A 22,528-nucleotide genomic window follows, 5' to 3' on the forward strand; every position below is an offset into this window, starting at 1 on the left:
ACATTTAAACTGAAACAAAAGCTTTCTATTTCAAAAAATGCTGTTCTTTTGAACTTTCTATTTAAAAAGTCATCCTGAAAAAAGTGTCATATTTAGTTTTGCCATCACAGAAGTACATTTTAAAATAAATTCTAAATGGAAATAGTTATTTTAAATTGTTATAATATTTCTCAATCAAATAAATGCAGCCTTGGTGAGCATAAGAGGAGTCTTTTAAATAACATGATAATTTCAAACTTTTGACCAGTAGTGTATTATGTTATAGCAAATATTGTATTATATTACATCATATTATACATTGAAGGAGGGACCCTTGAGGCATTTTTATTTATACATCATGTTTAAAAAAAATTTTAAATAAAAAAAGGCTATATTTATATTTATATTTATATATATATTATATATATATATATATATATTTAAAAAAAATTTTAAATAAAAAAAGGCGGTACTGCCAGTGAATCCGACCACAAAACATGCCTGTGGATATTTAGGTCCCAGAACACATGAAGCGTGATATAGCGTTTCTGCACTGTGGACATACATATACTGAATCATTTAACCGGCACTGGTACATGCTGATAGCCCCTACAGCTCAGTGAACCATCAAGCTGCCTGCTCAACATTCAGCCCAACTCAGTGACCTGCGCTGTTTTTTTCCCCATATGCATAGCATATTGCTAGCTATCTGCTAGTTACTCATGGCCAGTGTGTATGAGCTGCATCGAGTGCAAGTTTTTCTTCCAACAGAGAAGCTTTTATTGGAGAAGACAGCGTAAGACATCTGCAATAGCCATTTCATTTACCCTTGACAATAATATTATTTCTGGAACAAATTTTTAAAGGAGAAAAAGATGCTCATGTGTAGCTACATTGCCAGCCAGTTTGGACACACTCGACTGAATTTGTTACTTGTGATCTTTAAAATCATAGGCTTAAATGCTTAAAATTAATTTAAAATTGTGCCTGCATTAAAAAAAAAAAATTATATATATATATATATATATATATATATATATATATATATATATATATATATATATATATATATATATGTATATATATATATATATATATGTGTAATTTTTTTTTTTTTGGTCACCAGCCTACATAATTACAATGTTTGAAAAAATTGTCCTGTTTTTATTATTAGCATCTAGTTAATCAGCTGCCGACTAAAATGTCTAGCCGTCTCAGCCCTCTATCATACTGTCTACCACATGTCATCTACCCATTTCTGTACCTCCAGCTGCTGTTCGGATCAATAATACTTTAGTAGCCGATAGTAAACAACATGGAATAACCTGTCAGAGGATGGCAAAGTGCCAATCTGCAATTTAGGCTCACGGTCCAACTGTCATAACACAGACGATTCATGATAGTTGTTTTCTTTCATGTGCAGTTGTCTCTAAGGAAACTGTAGAACATGTTCGAGTTTCAGATTGCTGGCCTGATGAGATCTGGGTGGAATAAAATATAATGATCAAGTAATGGTATCGCTATTGACAATTACATGGTGCGTAGACTTAATTTCAGGACGGTTCTTTTGTTGGTGTATTCGTAGGTTTAAGGGCCATGGAGATTTAAAATTTGTGCATTTCTTTCTCAGAAAGCAGTTAAATTGAGACTGTTGTGAGCTCTGCTGGAGAACGTCAGGATGGCTACCAGATGTAGGCTGTTTTTTTTTTTTGTCTGGCTGCTGGGTCTTGGGTGTGGACCCCTGTAGGAAAGACAGCCACAGGAATAGAGAGTCTCCACAGCCAAAGCATCAAAGACTCAGAGCACCATCAATTATACAGGGACATTGACAGCTTACAGAACTCTAAAATTTCATCTAGGGAGTTTAGCACATTGTTGAATGTTCCTTTTCTGTCTACAGGATGAATTTATGAATGTTTTTGCATGCGTTTAGTAGAAGTTGTATTTCACAGTCTGTAAAACTGACAGTCAGGCTTTACTGTTTTTCTTTATTGAAAAGGAAAAATGTTAAGGAAACCAGACATTTCTTCCTCATTCCTCCTAATCACCCGCAGTTTAAAAGTCACAATAGTCCTATGATTCCTATTTGAAATATAAATATTATAATTTTTAAAGAAATTCACAAAACACATTATGACACTAATAGAGGAATGCGATTTTCACAGTTTGGTCAAAATAACCATTAAAAACCCATAATGGGGAAATGGACATTGCTGTTTTTGTTCAGCATGGACAGTTTACACTTCTCACTACAGTGTTTACCGGTGTTGTGATGTGTTCTTTGCTGATGTTGCCTCACAGTGACGTTGCAATGGGATTTGTTTCTACACCTGTTCTGTCTCTTATTGGCACTCAGATGTATTTTTTCAGTGTGTGTGTGTGTTGAGAAGGAAGACGGCACATGGAGGCACCCACACGTGCAACCAACAGTCGTCTTGTAATATTTTTTTCAAACTCTTTTAATAATTCATCCAGCGGGCTGCAGATGACAAGAGGGCCTTACGACCAGAAGAAACAGTCTGCTGGTTGGCTCAGACTCCTTATTGAAAGTCAACATGAATCAGAATGGACCCTATTTACTTGATTGCGTTTTCCTGGCCTTATTGTCAGTGACTCACAAATCCAAATTTTAAAAACTCTCTTTGTAACCTTTAATCAGATATCCTCTTGCAAGGGTATTAATTTAATTTAATTTAATTTAATTTAATTTAATTTAATTTAATTTAATTTAATTTAATTAAATTTAATTTAATTTTTTTAATTTAATTTTTAATTTTTAATTTTTCATTTTTCAATTTTTCTGCCTTAGACCACACAAGCTATTGAATGATATTGACTGATTTTAACAAACTCCGCGCTACATTGTTTCCCCCTTGTGGAACATTCCTTTTCACCCAAAAATAAATCAGATGTTGGAGTTAAAAGGGTTTTTCAGTTTTAAGGGACAAAAACTTCACTGTGAGCTGCTCTGTTAGAACGCAATCATGTCTTGGTCATTAAAAGTTATCACCACTTTTAAAAAACAGGTGGAGCCACAGGAGAGACAGGAATGAAATATCCAATATATTTCCACATGTGTATGAAATGGAGCCACTATCAATAAAACAAGAGTCTGTCTTTTAAGAGGAGCCAGTTTCCAGAGCTGACTGGTTTAAAGACCTGGTCTACATTTTGTGATTACAGACCTGTACAGCCTCACATCTCCCAGGTAAATCTGGATTTTGCTATCAACCTGTATGAACAGAGAGGACACAAATCTTCTCAAGCAAAATTCTAGACACTGGAAGGCTTATTAAATAGACCAATATGAATAAATCTTTTTGATTTTTCATGACACAGAATGTTAAACGAAAACAGTAGTAAGAAAAAGACTTCAGCAGCTATTTTAATGGCTGTTCTATGTTCAGAAATAATGCATTGCTTTGGAAACTCAGCTTGAAGTAGTTTTTTTTTATATTCCTGTGATTTTAAATTGATATAGTGAGGCTATAGCTCTGTATGCTCGCACACACAGCAAGAAAAAAGGCACGGATAAGCGGAGAAGAATTCGTTTTTATTGCTACTTTTCTCACATGTATGGATAATCTCTTTTTTATAGCTCTCCGCCCAAGAACTGTGGTCAGAGGCTCCCCCCTGCGCCCGCTCTGTAGCTCACCCCACTGAAATAACAGCAAGACCGCTGGTCTCCAAACACACCTGCTTTTCATTTCAGCTCCACTGATTACAAAGTCTGCTGGAAAACTGAAGTATTGAGTACGCTGTATAAGTTTGAGTAGAATGAGCTGGATGCGAAGCACATTCAAATATGTTGTTCCCCAAGTTCTGATGCATTTCTAAAGATAAAAAAAAGATTAATTTTTTTTTTTTATCTAAAGAAAGCACTATATAACATATTTTATTACATTTATTTTTATTTATTATCACATTTTTTATGAACTTTTCCATAGTTTTTTCAAATACTAAACGTAAGAATTTTGGCTGTTGGACTATAAACAAGTGGGGGAAAAATGGGGCAAAATACTTACATTGAAGAAGCCCTATCTAGGTACCAGATGGAGCAGATTTGACCCAGCAACCACCTAACAATCTACCAAAACACCCTAGAAACTACATATAGCTTAAGAAATGCACTGCCAAGCCTTGTACAGACAAGTACCACTCATATTCGTCCAAATCTAGTTATTTTGTAAGTGCGTTTGTCCGTAGGCTTTGCAATCGTATCATTCAAAAGTGGTTTTATTGTGTGTGTGATTCTTCTCAGAGTTGGAAAATCTGCTGTGGGTGGAATTAATGGTTGAGGAAAACTGTAGAGCTCCGCTTTTGGGTCATGATAAAGTCGCCCACCTTGTTTCTATCAGTTGTTTCATGGGATTAAGTAGCCATTTCGTGTCTGGCTCAAGTGGCCGTTATATGCCACTAGGTTGATAGGATGTTCCAGCTAGGCATACCAGCAAAGCCTGGGAGATTGGCTCTGTCACGCTGTGCATGATGGGTGGAAAGCGGGAAATAGCCTTTGGAAAGAAAGGGCACTCTAGTGAGATTGAGAGCAGATTGAGACAAAGGAGAAATCCATCCGTGGAGATGTTCAAACCCTCTCTTGACACCTCTGAGGTTATTGGACAGGTATTTCGGATGTTGAAGGCCAGGTGGATGCTGCATTTTGTGACTTTAAGCCATTTGAGCAATCGTTTTTTCCATGGTTATTGGAGAAGCTAAAGATTTTGACCTCTGAAACGCTGATATCCTCAGTTGCTTCTGGGATCAACTCACTCCATAATCTTCCTGTTTAAGGAACCACTAAAGATGTGGTTTAGGCCCAGAACAGGCTAGTTCTGTGTGAACATTGCAAATGAACTTTTAGCTGTGTTTCTAGTGAGTGTGCTTAGAGGAAAATCTGGCTTTACCATTCTCCAGTCAACAGCCTGGATGGGTTGGATTTTTTTCCTTATCCAATTGCCTAATGGCCAGGGTAAAAATGGCTGAAAAGACTTAAAAAGTCTCTGTTGTGCAACCGGACCCTAAATCAATACATTGCTATAATCACCAGAACATTTCCATTCCTGTAGGTGAGATCGAGTTCTGCTAATGAGAAGAACCTTGTTTATTCTTGTATGGCAAAGGGCTCAGCGGTTCATTTGTTTACCAACAGAAATGCAAACATGGACAACCATAGACAAATATTCTGTAATACCCTAGAGGCTAACATGCTAGCCTCGATTAGCATGTCATATTGAAAGTGCCACTTTGAAATTGATGCTTTTTGCCTGTTAAGCATCAGTGAGTCAAGAATCTACTTCAAGGTGAGCAAACATCAAAGTCTAGTGGTAAGAAACTTCAATGATCACTAACGCCAACGCTTTTTAGCGGCTTTATGGTCAGCCATCGATTTTCATGTTGTATGCATAAAAGAGAATGCCTTATGATTATACTTCAAAATACTAACGCAAACTAGTCTAGAGGAGCCCATATTTGTCTGTTTGAAGGCCAAGCACATTAAACATGCCTCTGAAGGTTGGCTATATAAAGTTTGTTGAAGGTGTTTAAGATGCTTTTATTTCCAAGTGCCTTTCTGTGCTTTATGTACGAATCCTTCGCTATGTGTGGATAAACGTATTTCCCTCTTTAATCCACCTGGAGTTCTACTATTTAGGTTGCCGTGATTTTGCCAAGTAAGACATGTTCCTGGATCAACGTCTTTTGATGATCCTGGATCAACATTACTGTCCAAAAATATAGACTTAACCCTATCCCTACCCCTAAACCTAATCCTACCCATAATTTATTTCTAAAATCAGTTGAAATGATTAACAAGGGCGTAGAAGCACCTAACCCTGATTGTAAACCTAAAACAGGTATTTCCTAAAAAGTTATATCTTAGTTCTGATTGGTTGATTGGAATGTTGTTCCAGGATCAACAAGGATGTTGATCCAGGAACATGATTTACTTGGTGAAATCATGCTCACCCTACTATTTAAGTCTTGATTTGCACTCAATGCAGGAAATGTTTTGGAATTATGTTGCCATGGAAACTAGTACATAAGCTCCTCTCCCTACATAATAGAATGTTCGGTTTCTGTGGGTACAGGACCCTGTGGTTGGTGGGTTTTTTTTGAGCTTCAGTTTAGGTCAAGTTTTCCCAATTGTTAGTTTTTATTTTAGTTCATTTTAACTTTTTTTTTTTTTTTTTTTTTTTTTACAATAGTAATAACAGCGTCCCTGATCCCTGTGATGGAGAAGGGTCTCTGTTAGCTTTTCAGGTGGTGGGTTGATGTCTATTGATCTGCCTCATTCAATATGAAGCAGAGGCTGCAGACAGAATGAGAAATACTCTAATAGCAATCATTCGTCCCCATGGACTAGGGCATTAAACACACTCTCCAAACATGTCTCTCATCCTCCTCCTTGCAGGACGAAAAAAATACAAGCGCTCCGCTGTTCATTTTTCTCTCGCTTGCTTTCTCTGTCCCCTGATGGTGCTGCTCTTTCTGTCTTTTTGTCTGAAGGTATCATATATAAAAGCTATTGATTCTCTTGAGCCAAGGGGACACCAATCACACCAATGTAAATATTTGATAAGGAAGCCATCCGAAATCTCTGAGATGTTTCACTTTTCTGTCTTCTGCTCATGAGCAAAAGTACAATCTCAAAATGTTTTGTTTTACATCGATTATTTTCTTCTCCCATCAATAATTTGTATTGACATTTTGTTTGCTCAATGTAAAATTCATGACTTTGACTTTTGGTTTTGGTGGTTTTTCAAATATTAATAAAAAATTGACTTTTTTTAATGTATTTAATATAACAATGCTTTTTAAAAAAATATTATTTATATATATTAAAGACATAAAAAAATCTTCATAAAGGAGGTGTATTCAGGTCATGAATTGCATTTTTAATGTTTTTATTTTTTATTTTTTAATGAAGGAATAGAAAATGAGTGCCATTGATTAATAGCATGTCTATACCAGTACCAAACCAGCATAAACCATTATGTTCACTTATTTTGTTTGACTAAATTAAGATTTAACTATGGTAGACTTACCTTGCTAGAGGATGTTTTCAGGCTCTGATGATCTCAGATAGACCAGTTAATCTGGAGCTTTTCAGCTCTCCACTTTGGGGCAAATTGCTTCTCCTGGATCTATCCATCACAGCAATTCCATATCCTCTAACACACTTTCATTTGCGGTTAACAGGCGTAGTCGAAATCTACCTTGTAGCTATTGCACTGGCTTTGACACACTTGACCATTTGGGTTCCACAAAAGGCTGGGCTTTCCAAGGGCTTTCTGGTTTGGCATTGAACACAGAGAGGGTGCAAAACCATAATACACACACGCTGTTTCATTTCAGGCCTCGTTCCAAACCACCACAGGGACTTTACACCTCTTAACTCACACACTGACCACCAGAGGTGATGGAGAAAACAATCACATGTTCATCAGGTCTTAGCTTAGTATACTGTAATCAGTGTTTCTACTCCCCATGCAGCAGAACTGTGTTTTAGCTCAGAATTATTTAGGTCAGTGAATACTCCTGGATTTGTGCCAGAATTCAGTGAGCCTGTTAGCATAAAGCTTTAGTGAGCACAGCAGTGTAGACATTTGGGAAATTGGTTTTCCATTGAATTTTCACATCTGTGTATATACTCCTTTTGTTCTGGTGTACAACAGAAAAGCAGGAACTATGTAGCGCATTGAGCTCTGGCATTAAAAAAAAACAATGGCTTTTTGTGTACCCTATTTGTGGCCATGTGGATTACAACATCTCAGTAAATAAAAGGAGAGCATGCCTAGATAACAAAATACAGTCGAAAGTATCATTGAGGAAGGGAGTATTTGTTTGTTTGGGGCAGTGGAAAAGTGTGAGTTTTTCGTGTTAAGAGCAGTATTAATTCTGCTGGTCCCGATTGCCTCTCGGCGGCATGAAGTAAAAGCATTTAGAGCAAATTCTTGTTCCTTTAATCTCTCAGAAAGATCTCCCACTGAGAGGGTCTTATCTTTACTAAAGCATTATCGGTTTCTTGTTTTCTCACTCTATGTGTGTTTGTAGCTGTATGTGTGTGTGTGTGGTTGTGTCAGTGGCTTTAAATTGAGATAGATGGAGTTTTTTTTGTAATTTTTTTTTTTGTGTTGATGAATGTGTTAACCTGTGGTACACCGTTTTTAAGCTCCTGTGTTTACAGAAATGAAATTTTAGGCCAAAAATTGAAAATATTAAATGGCAAAAATAAACTGGACTGGTCAGAAAGAATGAATTTTTTAATGTCCCATTAAATGACATCCGCTCATGTTTTGACCCATTTGACCTTTTCATGCTTCATACCAGCAATAAACCACTGTTGATTGGTTGGTGGGGAACTGAAAGATGTTGATTAATTAATTAGGAGGGGCCGCTGTCTTATTGATTATGAAACATCTCCGGCCACTAAGTAATGGTAGAGTGGTGGTAAATCAGAGCGTCAGTTAATGGATTGAGGTTGAGGATGTGAGTGTAAATTATAAAGCATGCAATGTAAATCATATTCTACTGCTATTTGGGATTCTTCTGGCTTGTGCATTGCACATTATGTTGTAATGATATATATTTATATAGTACAAGTATTTTTGGTTATTTTTTGCATTTAACCTTTGCTTTATTTTTGGCCTTTTTGCCTATTTTTATTAATATGGAAAGTATCAAAAAAAAAAAAAAAAAAAGACAGGAAATGGAAGCAGGAAATGTTGCAAGCCAGACATGAACTCCATCCACATTTACCACTAGGCCACAGCTCTGATGCAATGTAAATCTGTTTTGCATAGTTTATTAAGAAGAGAAAAAGAAATGATCCATTTTAATATGGTGAACATTTGAAGTATAGCATGGCGTTTTCATGTGCAGATGAACTTCTATAATGAAGATGCATTGGAGCCCAAGACAGCTTCTGTGTTTGAGTTATTAATTACAATAGGTTGAGTCACTTAATGTTGTTAAATTTGAAGCAACACCTCTCAAAACTACATCCACCTTTAACAGCTTCTCAAAGCTGCCATCACTCTACACTCCATTAGCACGGTCCAAAGTTCAGTATTAGTCGCTTTGAAAAGCCTCTCCTGAAAAGGGAAATATGTTGGAGGCATTGTGCTGTGGCTGATAAGAACTGACATGTTTCGAATGTGTTTGCAGAAATATAGGGTTTGCTTTTAGTTCAGGGGCAACATGGGAGTCTGGCACGGCGTCCCTGAGGGGAAGTGCTCTAATGCGTGTGCATACACACACACACACACACACACACACACACACACACACACACACACACACACACACACACACACACACACACACACACACACACACCAATCAGACTCACTCAGCTCCAACTTGACCCAGGCCCCACACACACAGAAAACACAGCTGCCGCGTGCCTCCAGTCATGCTAATGCTGCAGTGGGATGTTAGTTAGGACTCGCTGGAGAAGGTGACGAGAGCTAATAGGAAACCTCCTTCAGATAACATCACAAAACTGCTCTCTTTCCATTGCTGCTTTATTTTTTTCACATTTATAAATGAAAAGAAATAACTTATAGCCTACACTTACTAACTAATGGAAGTCAAGTGTAAGGATTCTTGCTCCAGATCAGTCGATATGTAGTTTTACTTTAACCTTTTTTCACTCTTTTAGCCCTAGCACGCAACATTCTGTGTTTGCTACTGTAGCTTTAAGAATTTCTATATGCAAATTACCTCTGTTTTATTTTTTTTATTAATAAACATCAGCATGTGTGTGTGTATTTCCCTTTTCAGAAGAGTCTTTTCATAGCTAGATGGATGGATAGATGGATATTATCATATACATAAATATATGTATATGTTTAATTTTATTATAGTTTTTATAAAAAAAAATTCTCAAGTAATAATTCAGTTAATTTATTGTAATGATAATATTTCTGAAAATATGAAAATATTTTAATATAAAATATATCAATATTATAAAATTGTTCTATTTCTTATAATTCAAGTAATTTATTGAAATGACATTTCTGATTTAAGAAATATTTATATAAAAATATACATATATTTAATTTTTTCTATTACATTTTATTTTTCTGATATACATGTATATATAATTTAATTTCATACAATTTAATATTTTATATTTACATATAAGTTGTACTTTTTATATATCATTTATAATTTGTGTAATTTATTACACTGCAGATATTTCTGAATATAAATAAATAAATGAAATAATTTTAATTTTTTTCTTCTTCGATAGCATGTCGGTCAGGTTTCTACAAGGCCTCTGCTATGGATGCGTACTGCGTGAAGTGCCCCCCACACAGCTACTCCCACCAGGACAAGGCCTCAGAGTGTGTGTGTGAGAGAGGCTTCTACAGGGCCGAATCAGACCCTCGCTCTATGGCGTGCACAAGTAAGCAGGGGCTTTGTGGCTTCTTAAATAAAATAAAAATAAAGCATTAAAACATCCAGTTCATTATTGTGTTGATTTTATTGTCAAGATTTTATTTGGATAAGTGCACAATTGATGTTCTTTACTTGTGTGTACATCCATCAGGACCACCTTCGGCACCCGGAAATCCTATTTCCATGGTGAACGAGACTGCAGTCATTCTAGAATGGAGTCCTCCTCGTGAAAGTGGCGGACGTGGAGATGTCACCTACAGTGTCCACTGCAGGAAGTGCTCTGGAGAAGCAGGGGCTGGGGGAGACAGTGAGAGGTGTGTTCCCTGTGGCAGTGGTCCGCATTTCAACCCAAGGCAGTTTGGCTTGATGCACCCCAGAGTTCTGGTCACAGAACTTCAGCCTCACACCAATTACACCTTCAGCATTGAAGCCCTTAACGGAGTGTCAGACCTCAGCCCCAGTCCACGTCAACTAGTGTCTGTCAACGTCACCACCAGCCAGACAGGTGAGATGTCACACGTCTACATTCTGTGTTTCTTCATTAAATGATTTTTCTGTTTATTAGTAGTCTCTGATTTTCAAAGCTTGTATCTGAAGGCTAATTATTATATATATATATATATATATATATATATATATATATACTGTGTATATGTGTATATTAAGAAATATTTATATATTTTTTGACATTTATGCAATTATCAGACACTTTATTCAGTTTATTACACTTTATTCTTCTTATCAGACACTTTATTCATTTTTTTTTTAGAAATTAGATTATTTGCAATTATTTTATCGTGTTGACTACTGAGTTTTAAGATTAAGAAATAGCAGCCAAATCTTGAAAATCCAAAAATCAAAAAGAGTTTTATATAAATAAATGAATACATTCAACTTATATTTATTTTTTTGTTTTATCAACTAGTAATGCAAATGATTCATTTCTCTAAATATGTTTACATTTAAAATTGGTGTATAATATTAACAATATAATACATAATAAAATATATAATACAGAATATTAATGTAGTAATTTAAATATTAAGTTAATTATGTTTATGAAGGGGTATCTTTTAAGGTGATGGTTATATATGAAGGACCTTGGTATCAAAAGCCTGAAACCCTTTGTTCTAAATGTTATGAACATTTTACAAGGACATACAATATTTATTTCCTTTTTTGGCTTTTTCATTTGATTCATACAAAATAAATGGTATGATACATGACGTAGGTATATTTTGTAACACTGTCAGAAGGGTCAGGGTTATGCTGTATTCAGTGTCTTTCAATAGCTTTAAATGTACTCAAGTACAGTTTTTTTCTGCTTGTGCTCTTAAATCGCTGAAGCTTTAGTCACAAATTTAGTCTCCTGTTTTCTGCTTTTGAATTTAACACGGCTGTGCTGTGCTTCAATGGCTCCTCTTCTATCTCGCCTGACCTTTAAACACGCACTCTGTGAGCGCCTCGAAGCCTGTCATTGGTCGAGAGGAGGGACGAGCTCTCCTGATCCTGTGGTTAATGATTCAGCCCCTCAGAGAACAAGAGCGTGAGCGAGACAGGCAGGAGCGAGAGGCAGCGTAATGAGAAGCCTGAGAGGAGAGTTACCCAGGATGCCCAGATCAACAGCCCTTCACTCTTATGAGAGCTGACATGCCTGTAACCGTGGAAACGCCACTAATGGGCGGGGCCTGATTGAGGTATATGTAACTCTGATTGGCCTGTATTTCGAGTGCTTGGCCTCTGGTCCACACCGCTTGAAATATTCAAGAGACAATCCACCGTGTGTCAAGAGGAGACTTCTGGGATGATGTAGTGCTTGTTTTGTGGATATTGACTGATGTTTCAGCACACATCATTCATCGGCATGTGTGCGAAAGATAGCAAACAGATTATTTATAAATGCAAATTGGGTGGAGACATAAAGTGACAAATACATCAAATAAAGCTGACAGATTCATGATTTCATAAGAACTGAATGCAGAGTGTTTTAATGCTACATATATGAATATATAATGCAAGTTGTTTCAAATAAATTCTCTCCTTTTGAACTTTCAGTGCATGAAATAGTCCTGAAACTGCATCAGTTTCCAAAAAAATAGTACAACTGTTTTTCAACTTTGACATTACAGAAATAAATAACATTTTAAAATATATTAAAATAAAAAAATGTTGTTTTAAATTGTAGTAATATTTCACAGTATTGCTGTTTTGATTAAATTAATGCAGCCTTGGTGAACATAAGAGACTTGTTTCAAAAACATGACCCCAAAAGGCAAAAAAGGATCAAGTTTTATCGGTATTATTATTATTATTATTACTGACCATATTTATATTTAGATTGAGTTGTTCACATAATGGTCAGATCATGTAGTCTGTATATAAATGCATTATTGTCCTGTTTTTAACGGTTTAACTCACCTTCTACATCATTTCCTGTGATATTTAGAGACACTTTTTTTTCATTACTCTGAATTGAAGCATGTCTGTTCTTTATCTGCGAACCAAACACATGCTGAGATATCATTGTAGCTGTTTGTTTATCACTTTAAGAGTGTTTGTGTGCGTACTGCAGTTAGCGGTGTCACTGTGTCAGCGCTGCACAGCAGATCAGAGCACGCAGAGTTAAGACTCACACAGCTCATTAAAGATCGAAACGTCAGCTCCTTCATTCATCACTAGCTGCCGGGGCCCAAACTGGGAGGCCCTCGTTTGTACTCACAATCTGACACCATCATTAGCACCTCTGTGTCTCTCTCTCTCTCTTTCTGCTCAGGGCGGCTCGTGAACACTGCTGTTGTATGAATGGAAGGGCTGAGGTGCTCTGGCTGCATGCCAGCTTTGTAGTACGGGGTGAAAATGACTCGCAGAATAATTTATCACTCCCAAAAAAGACAAGACGCGCTCTTCCAGCCGTCTCATACTCTTTAATTAGAAGTGTAATTAATCCTCCTCTTTTACATGGAAATCAATCTCAATTAATCTCTCTCTTTCTTTTTCAGTGAGCGTCATCTTAAAGGAAAGGAAGGGCACCGACAGTGTAACACTGGCATGGCAGGGTCCAGAACCTGCCGATGGGGCCGTGGTGGAATATGAAGTCACCTATTATGAAAAGGTTAGACACTTTGGTCTTTTCTTCAGCGCACACTGATCTTCATGACCTTTTGGCCTTATGCAAGTCCTTCTTGCACTGATTGGGCATATGGCAGCTCACTTTTATCGTACCCTGGGGAGAGGCTGTAATGTTAACACAGACATGCTTCATTCGGTCCCAATTAACATTCATAGATCTCCTGTCTGCCAAAAACCTTTGAGGTTGTCAAATTTTAGACTTGATGACATTATTGTCCTGAACAAATTATAGAGGCTTTGTTCAGACAGGGAGAAAAAATAAAAATTTTACTTCATCCAGCTCAAACCTGTTTAGTTTTATAGGCTGAACAGCCCCAAAAAATAAACAAAATCTGATATATTTGCAAATCCACATGCGATTATGTTTGAAATCCGATTAAAACCTTGTCCATATGTGGTTTGAAATCTGATTAAAATAAGATTCTCATTCCATATGATCAAATCTGATTTCAAGTAGTTTTTCTGATGTCTTCATTTGAGACATGTTAAAGGGTTACTCCACCCCAAAATGAAAATTTTGTCATAAATCACTTACCCCCATGTTGTTCCAAACCCGTAAAAGCTTTGTTCATCTTCGGAACACAATTTAAGATATTTTGGATGAAAACAGGGAGGCTTGAGACTGTCCCATGGACTGTCAAATAAATAACAGTGTCAAGGTCCAGGAAAGTATGAAAAGCATCATCAGAATAGTCTATCTGTCATCAGTGATTCAACCGTAACGTTATGAAGCGACGAGAATACTTTTTGTACACGAAGAAATCAAAAATAATGACTTTATTCAACAATTCCTCTTCTCTGTGTCTCTCCAAATCAGCGTAGCGCCATTTTGGCAATTCTGAGCAGTATGCAGATGGAGTACGCTCTTCTGTGTCAGCAGCGCTGCGCCGATCCACTGTTTGCTTTCAAATCAAAGCATATATACACGTAAAAAATGTATCCTTGTGGCGTGGCTGACACAGAAGAGCGTAAGCCGCTTGTGTACTAGTCAGAATTTAAAGAAGATTGCTAGATGATAACAAATGTAATGAAAATGTAAAAATAGCAGAAATGAGCATGCACAATTAAAAATATCTCCAAAATAATTGATCTGATATTGTACTTATGTATCGCACATATCTAGTGCGAACTACTTTCTGCAGTGACATTTCTAAACACATGGTAAGTGATTTCGAGCAGTTATTTGTTTCGATCCCTCCCGTACCACTGTACTCGGCAGTGTGGCATAAAGACAGGGTGATGGGTAATAATTATGATTTATTCAGGTGATTATGGGCTATGTGGCTTTTAGATGGAGTGCACAGATGGACAGGCTTGGCTGCCACTGTGTCCACGATCCGTTTGATGCCGCCTGTTTGGCCAATCTTAGATTTAATAGCACCACAGGAAATATGGCCATCCCTCTCTCGCAGGGCGTGGCGTTTCTGTCTGGAATGTTAGATTTCCCTAAACGAGCTGGCATGTGCCTCTTTTGCGAAGGGCTTACATGAAGCAAGATGAATGGATATCGATAAGCTGTGAAATATTAACATGAGCACACTGTATGGAATTCTCCTTAGGATTGGACAGTGAGAATTGGACAATGAGGCGACAGCTCCTAGTCAATAGGATTGATGTCATTTATCTGGATAAATTCCAGTTACTGGAAGCCGAAAAGCTGTTAGGCCCTTAAAAAAAATGCAGAAATCTGCAGTTTCTTTTCAGTTCAATCCGTCTATGTGAAAAGCATTGTGATAACCATTAGCAGGAGGTGCTTGAATGAGCACTAAATTCCATCTGAGCTAATTGGCAATTGACTGATTTGAATCCAATCTGCATGCTTTGTTCTCTTGTTCTTCGTTTGTTTCTGTGACTGTGAGCCGATATATTATGGATGATTCAACAAAGTTCATGCAGCCTCATGGGGTTTGCAGGACAGGAAGGGATTCAGGGATCATTGTTCGAGACATCCGTCTTCATTGAAAGCAGACTTGTTCACTTATTATTCCATTCTTTCCTACTGTAGAACCAGCAGGATCAGAACTACACTGTGCTGAAGACCAAATCCAACAGTATGACTGTGGATGGACTCAAGCCAGGGACCACATACATCTTCCGGATTCGAGCCCGTACGGATGGAGGCTATGGGAACTACAGGGGAGAGATTGAGTTGGAGACAAGCCATGAAGGTGAGTGGAAAACCATCCTTCATACACCTTCATAAATCAACCAGAAATGTTTTATCTGTTTAAGATCTCTTGCTTTCAACAGTGAAGTGAAGCCCTTTCTGAACTTTTGACGATTAGCCTAAATGTTTTTTCTAGTCTCGGAGAATGGACTATAAAATCTGACCCTAAAATTGTCATTTTAAAATGGACAGTTCTGCTCCTGGATGCTGATTTTTCAATATCATCCATGGCAAAATGCACAATATAATTTCATTACGCAAAACACGTTCATCCTATCACTGCGCATTTGAAATTGTTTTAATAAGCCCATACAATAAAATTGTAATGAAGCCTGTAGTGTTGTCAAAAGACCCGGTACTTCGGTACCAAGTCGGTACTGTTTCCCATACATTGGGAAATATTAAAACTGACTGCAACAAACAGATTTTCCAGAAGGCTTTGACTTCGTTGAATAAACATGAACACTGCACGTGTCAAAGTCTAAACCCGATGCAGGTGTTTTTATATCACTGTATTTCAGAAGAAAATCGACTCTCTTTAGAAAATTATGGATGTCATCTTCCCTGTAATGCCTGAGCAGTGTTTGTGAGCACATGCTCAGCGCTTATTTGATTACAGCCGTTACCGGGGAAACCTCTCTCTCGCTGGCTCTACAAGCACCTCCTGCTGGCAGAGAATGAATTTGCATATGCCGCTGTGGGAAACACCGCTTCGGTTATGAATACTATCAAATATTTTAATTTTTAAATGTTTAAAATATTTTAATATTTGAATGTCGGATTGAAATGAACGCTGTTATTAGAGTAGTTAATCATTAGCATAAGTGCGTCTAACGCTAATATAATGAGCATTAGAATAAAGTTTCTTTATTAACAATTTAATGCTCCTATGACTTTCATTAGGGTAAAAAAATGGATGACATGATGATATTTACTATTTTTACACACCAGAGGCTTTTTAATGAATTGTGAATCTAAAATATATGTGTTAGAGAATGTACAAATGGTTAACATTGTTTGTGTCATATCAGTCAAAAAAGCTGTTCTGTTTTTTTTTTTTTAAGCTAACTTAGTTGTTATTCTTGGCTTTAAATTCAAAATCCCTTTAAAAATAAATATGTACACAGTTTGGATTAAATGAAAGTATAGTCAAGTTTTTTAATTTGTATGTTTTTGTATTTTGCTTTGCTACCGAAATTGTTACAGAGAACCGTGGATTTTCACTGGTATTGGTACCGAATACTGAAATTTTGGTACAGTGAAAACACTAGAAGCCTGTGATTGTACTGTAGTTAAGGGGGCTTTAAGCACATTGCTTTGTGGTGTATTGCTTTATTAGAACCCCATTTACAGTGTCCTTTATTTTGTAGATCTCTCTATAATTTCTGACTGTGTAAGTCCCACCAAACCCCTTAATTTCTCACTCACAGCAGAATATCTTCAAATTTTCAAGAACATTAATTTCAGCCAAACTCTAACCTGTGTCACACATGTATTTCTCCAACCATTGATTGAATTTCCGATCCGCTGTGCGCATTGAAAGAGGCTGTGAAATACATGTGAACACGTTCAATTAGTCCCCTGAGAACAACGAGGCTCCTCGCGCGCTGCAGTTTGCTCTCTTGCTGCGGTGTTTGAAGTCTGAACATGTAGATTTTCTGTCAGTGATCCTCTGAAGTGTGAGCAGCTTCAGCCGAGAGTAGGCAGATACCCCGCTGTGCTTGTCTCATAGTTTGTGTACCATATGGTACGCGCCACCATTCTGTGCACATAATTAGAGGGACCCTTTCCTAAATCTTTTTATTGGAACATTATCTGGAAAAATTCAGCTTATTATTTTACATCCCCTATTCCCTCCACTAAGATATTAGTCATGATTATTTTTGTTTGTGATAACACTCATGAATAATGTCAAAATAGTTGCCCTGATTTTCATAAAGTGACTTTAACAGTTTCTAACTGTGTTTACAGTGTGCTATGCATGGCATATATGTACTTTTTCAAAAATGTAAAGAAAAAGATTAATTTAAAAAATGTAAGAATAAAAAAAAAAATTACTAATTGTTGAAATTAATGGCAACATGCACATAAAATATGCACTTTCCCATATACATGTAAATCAATTTTAGCCTAAAATGTTTATGTTAATAAAAAATTACAACCTTTTATGCATATACCATTGATTGAACAACCGTGTAGAGCGATATGTTTACTATGGTCTAACTGAAAATAATGCAGTTTTATGATCATCCTGCAGGACTGTGGTAAATTTTCAAAATTGCAAGAACCACTGAAAATAATCTCTGCTTGTATGTTGATTACTCTCTCTTTCTATCAGATATGCTTGCTGTTGGAGATCCCAACCAGCAAACCATACTGGCCATCTCTGTAGCAGGCGGAGCAGTGCTTTTGGTGTTGCTGGTGGCTTGTTTTGTTGTGAGTGGACGGTAAGAGTAATTTACTATTCTCTTTTTACATTCAAAATGTATCTTTTTCTTTAAAAATCTCCAGACACCAAAGTATGCAGCCTCCTGTATGATGAAAAAGCAGTGAATTGGCAACTTCTACATAGACAGACTTGGATGAATCCATGCTAATCTGGGTTGTTTAACTGTCAACAAATCCATACGAAGAATAAAGAAACCATGTTTCATTTAATCAGCGAGCAACCATAAATATACAAAGACAGAATCGAGCAAATGAGATGTTGTTGTGCATCTGTCAGTGTGTGTATGCCTTTGTATGAGTGCATGTGTGCATTTACACAAAATCAAAAGGACACAAAATTGTTTAGCCCTCTGATTGCATAGCGTGATCTATAGAGATGAAAGCAAACACTTGAGAGAGCAACTGAAGAGACAGACATAAGGGAGAAAAGCAAGAGTAGACACGCTGTACGGTTGAGAATGAGGGAGCTAATGTAATGGAAATGAAAGGAAAAAGTGGATCAGAGGAGACGAGGAACAGAAAGCAGAAAATAAACCGTTCTCGATGACATGAAATGGTCAGAATGAGTCGTGAGCTGATCTTTGTGTAGGTGTGTGCCCTTTTGGTCTTACTAGATTGTTATATCCAAAATTGGGTGTCAGTAAACTGTAATTGTAACTGTTATATTATTTTGTAATAATTTATATATATATATGAAATATATGAAATGTTTATTAATTTTTAAATAATATTAATAAATAAAATATTTTATTTCCATAAATTATATTATTATCAATATTAATAACATTGTTTACCAACAGTTTAACCCTGCAGTAAAAAAAAATTTTTTAATAATATATATATTTAATATATGTATATGTGTGTATTATATTTCTCATATAAAAAATACAACTATGAGACAATAAAGGCAATGTTCAGCAACCCAATTTAATTTCTTTTAGCAATAGTGTAGAAAGACTGGCATCGTTACAGCTTTAAGTACTGACCGGCACTCACATTCCTTTTTCAAAGGCTGATTTACTAGGGATTTTTCGACTGTTGGATGCTATACGATCCAGTATGTTGTAACACAGAATGAGATTTCCATCTGCTTTGCGATTTGTAACCCATAATGCTCTGTGACAGAAAGGTCCCGTAGGATGTGTTATGTCGGCCAAGTTTATGCCTGCCAGCCAAAACCTTGATGCTGCCACCTCTTATTCATGGTTTCCACCACCCCCAACCCAATGCATGTGTGTCTGCTTGTGGGAAGACCTTCATGGAAGCAATAAAAACAGTTTTGATGCTGATTTCGAATTACATGTTTCTAGTGTGGTGTGGAGGCCAATGAATCGTAATGATGAGTGAAGCTAAACTCTGTAATTGCATTCAGTCCCTTGGCATTGGATTATACTGTGCTATATATACTGGACTTAACAATTCAGTTCACTGTGCCCACGGTTCTTTTACTGCTTTCAGAACCTCAGCTGAGCTTTAAGAGAGAAAGGCCTTTCCATTTTTTTAATGACAGTTTGAGGTCATTGATTTATGATTCTCTCGCTCAGTTGAAAACATATGTAAACAGTTTTTTGCAAAGTTTAACTCTAGTGCGAATCATAAGCAAGATGTTAGGGTTTCAGATGATTAAATTGAGTGAGATCATGGAAGATCTAAAGAGGTTTTTTTTTTTTTTTTTTTTTTTTTTTTGACAGAATTCATACAGCATTATTTGTGACCAATCGGGGAAACCTGGAAATGTCAAAGAATTTTAAATCTGTGATTTGTCTGATGTGAATTCTTAAAAGTTTCTAGCAACAAGCATTTCTAGTTGGCATATTTTTTTCCTCTGGAATTCTCTAGAGGTTTTCACTGGTCAAGAGCAATGGGAGCTCTGGCGTGTGTGTTTGTCTTCTGTTTGCACACTGAAGTTGAGGTTGGTCAGAGAAATATGAAGAGTTTAGGCATGTTTAGTGTGTTCAACTTTGTTTTTGCACTGATTTGGGCTCCCAGTGATTTGGAGTTGGCCAGCATTCTGATACTTGATGAGGAAAAAACAGCTCTGATTGGCTGGTGAGGATGCTGGCAGATGGTCTTCGTTTGTCTTTCATTTCCCCGTTATTTTCTGCTTCTATCCAGCAAAGCAATTAAAAATGGAGCACACATTTAAAGACTTTAAAGATTTTTGTGATTTTGTCTGTGGAACATTTCAGTACAATGACAGATGCTGCAGTACGTCTAGCAGGTGCCTACTAACCAAAGACCCACACATTTGCAAGTCTGAAGAGCATTGTTTGCCAGCCGTGAAAACTAGCTAAAGACTTCAAGCTTCTGATAATAAAACAATTCCCTTAACCTCCATTTGGACGGGCTCCAAACCATTCGCTAAAGCTCATGTTGGATGAAATTATTGCAGTTTAATGATGAAATCTAGAAGCCACATGGCTGTTTTCTGTAGGAATGATAGATGAGTTGTTGGTTAATATTCCATTTTTGGGGTTATTGCATTTCTGATTACTGGTTTTGTGTTTGTGTTATCCGAGGAACCTTTTCGGCTTTTTCCCCTGCCTGTTTTACTTAATCACATCAAGATTTGGCAGATTTGTAGTGTGCTAAATCATGCAAGAAGGGGAAAAATATGATATATTACGTAATAAAATAAGTGTACACCATATAACAGCTGCTCTCTGATGGTTGAATATTCTATGAGACTCTTCAAAAATGAGTAAATGATTCAATTTTATCAAACTGTACAACCACAAAATTATCCAATTCAGACTGCAAACATCATTACAACAAAAAAATGGCACACAGGCTGCTGTTTTTCTGTAATTTTTTTTTACTAGTTTAGAGAGCATCTCATAAACTATCAATGTGTAAAAAAACAGTTTGGTGGATGAAATCTAACTATTGTGATATAGCAACTGAAAACAGACATATACAATCATAAACTAAGAGATTTCAGTGCCACATTTCTCTCTGTTTAGTGAAAACCCACAGTGTTGTGTAACTGATGCCATTTAGGGGAAGTAGTTTTTGTTCACAATCTACCAACGTGAGTGAATGTAGCTTGTGAATGTGTTTTGTTATTCAGTTCTTTGTTTGAGCAGTGTACATCATGCTTTGGAGGCACAGCTGAGGGCTTAATGGGTCTTGTTTGGTTGATTTAGTGCAGACATTACCTGTATGTTGCCCTTGGGTTTGATACCGTACCGTGACTGTTTAGTCAGTCCATTTGTATGTGTTTAACAGAGAAATATAGCAACACATGCAAGTACACACACAAAAACCATTCTGAAATGGTTGCATGAGCGTGTTCGGCTGTTAAACAGGGTTGTTTTTTTCCAAACAATTCCATCTGGCTATTCGAGAGCCTTTCTAGGCAGAAATCGCTGGCCGTGTAGCCCCTGAGCACATCATGACTCACTCACTCTCAGCATGCAACTTCACTTAGAATTTCATTTCCATTCGTTTGATGGCAGGCCAGCTGTAGATGTGTCTCAACGCGTCAGCAGAACATTCTGGAATATAGAGGTGGATGATATGTTGGATGCATGTGCATTGGCTGGAGATGAGAATAGGATGTGCCATCAATCAGCTCAATTTTCTTCTGGATTTCAATTAGCGTAATGAACCCTTCTCAAATGATAGAGTCAGTGTTTTTAAAACACCTGTCAGAGGAGCTTCGAATTTATGAGTGTCCATTTCCTCCGAACACACGATCATTTCCTCTTTTTGCAATTAGCCAGATTGTAAATCTATTTTTTATACTCAGGTAGGAGGAAAGGTTTATAGAGATTTCTCTAGGGACCACACTGTCAATTTCTAGTTGCAAAAAAATACAAATAAATAAATAAATTGTTCTGATGTACTATCACTAATTGCCAATATTCCTTTGGTTTAAAAAAAGACAAGAAAGTATTACAAATAATTTGGAATTACTTTCTATAATTTCTGATACACTTCGAAACCAAAAGTTATTATTGACAGTATATATAAAGTAGTACATCCACGTTTTGTCATTATGTTGTTATAAGTTCTGTATTTTTTAGCAATCTTTATTTATTTGTATGTTAAATCATAAGACTATACTATGACCTCTCAGATATGCTTATGCAGAATATAATAACTGTTTTTTTTTTTTTTTTTTTTTGGTAATGATAGATTTATTTTGGTCTGTTGGTTTGTCTTCATCAGATGTGTCAATATGCCCTTGTGCTTCTCTGAAAAAACTTACAAAATTACAAACTTCTAGAGAGAAATCATTAGTAATCCATGATATTGGCCAGCAAACGTTATGGCTCACGGATACATCTACTCTTTCTTTACAGATTTAATTTAATTTTTTTCAGATAAAATGCATGCTTCAGTGAACTGTTCCAAATTAGCACTGTCCTTTAGGAGAACAGGCACATGGTAACATGC

General features: G+C 36.6%; 1 protein-coding gene across 2 annotated transcripts in view; it reads left to right on the forward strand.

Moving 5' to 3' along the window:
* LOC109059251 (ephrin type-A receptor 3-like) overlaps positions 1-22,528 on the forward strand; it is a 60,457-nt gene that overhangs the window by 19,472 nt on the left and 18,457 nt on the right. For both annotated transcript variants that reach the window (XM_042714516.1, XM_042714517.1), the window contains exons 4-8: positions 10,235-10,390; positions 10,535-10,888; positions 13,383-13,495; positions 15,518-15,680; positions 18,018-18,126. In XM_042714516.1, the coding sequence (XP_042570450.1) occupies positions 10,235-10,390; positions 10,535-10,888; positions 13,383-13,495; positions 15,518-15,680; positions 18,018-18,126 (895 nt within the window). The remainder of the gene's footprint in view (positions 1-10,234; positions 10,391-10,534; positions 10,889-13,382; positions 13,496-15,517; positions 15,681-18,017; positions 18,127-22,528) is intronic.

The sequence above is a fragment of the Cyprinus carpio genome, chromosome A24 (assembly GCF_018340385.1).
Source record: "Cyprinus carpio isolate SPL01 chromosome A24, ASM1834038v1, whole genome shotgun sequence".
NCBI classification, from domain to species: domain Eukaryota; kingdom Metazoa; phylum Chordata; class Actinopteri; order Cypriniformes; family Cyprinidae; genus Cyprinus; species Cyprinus carpio.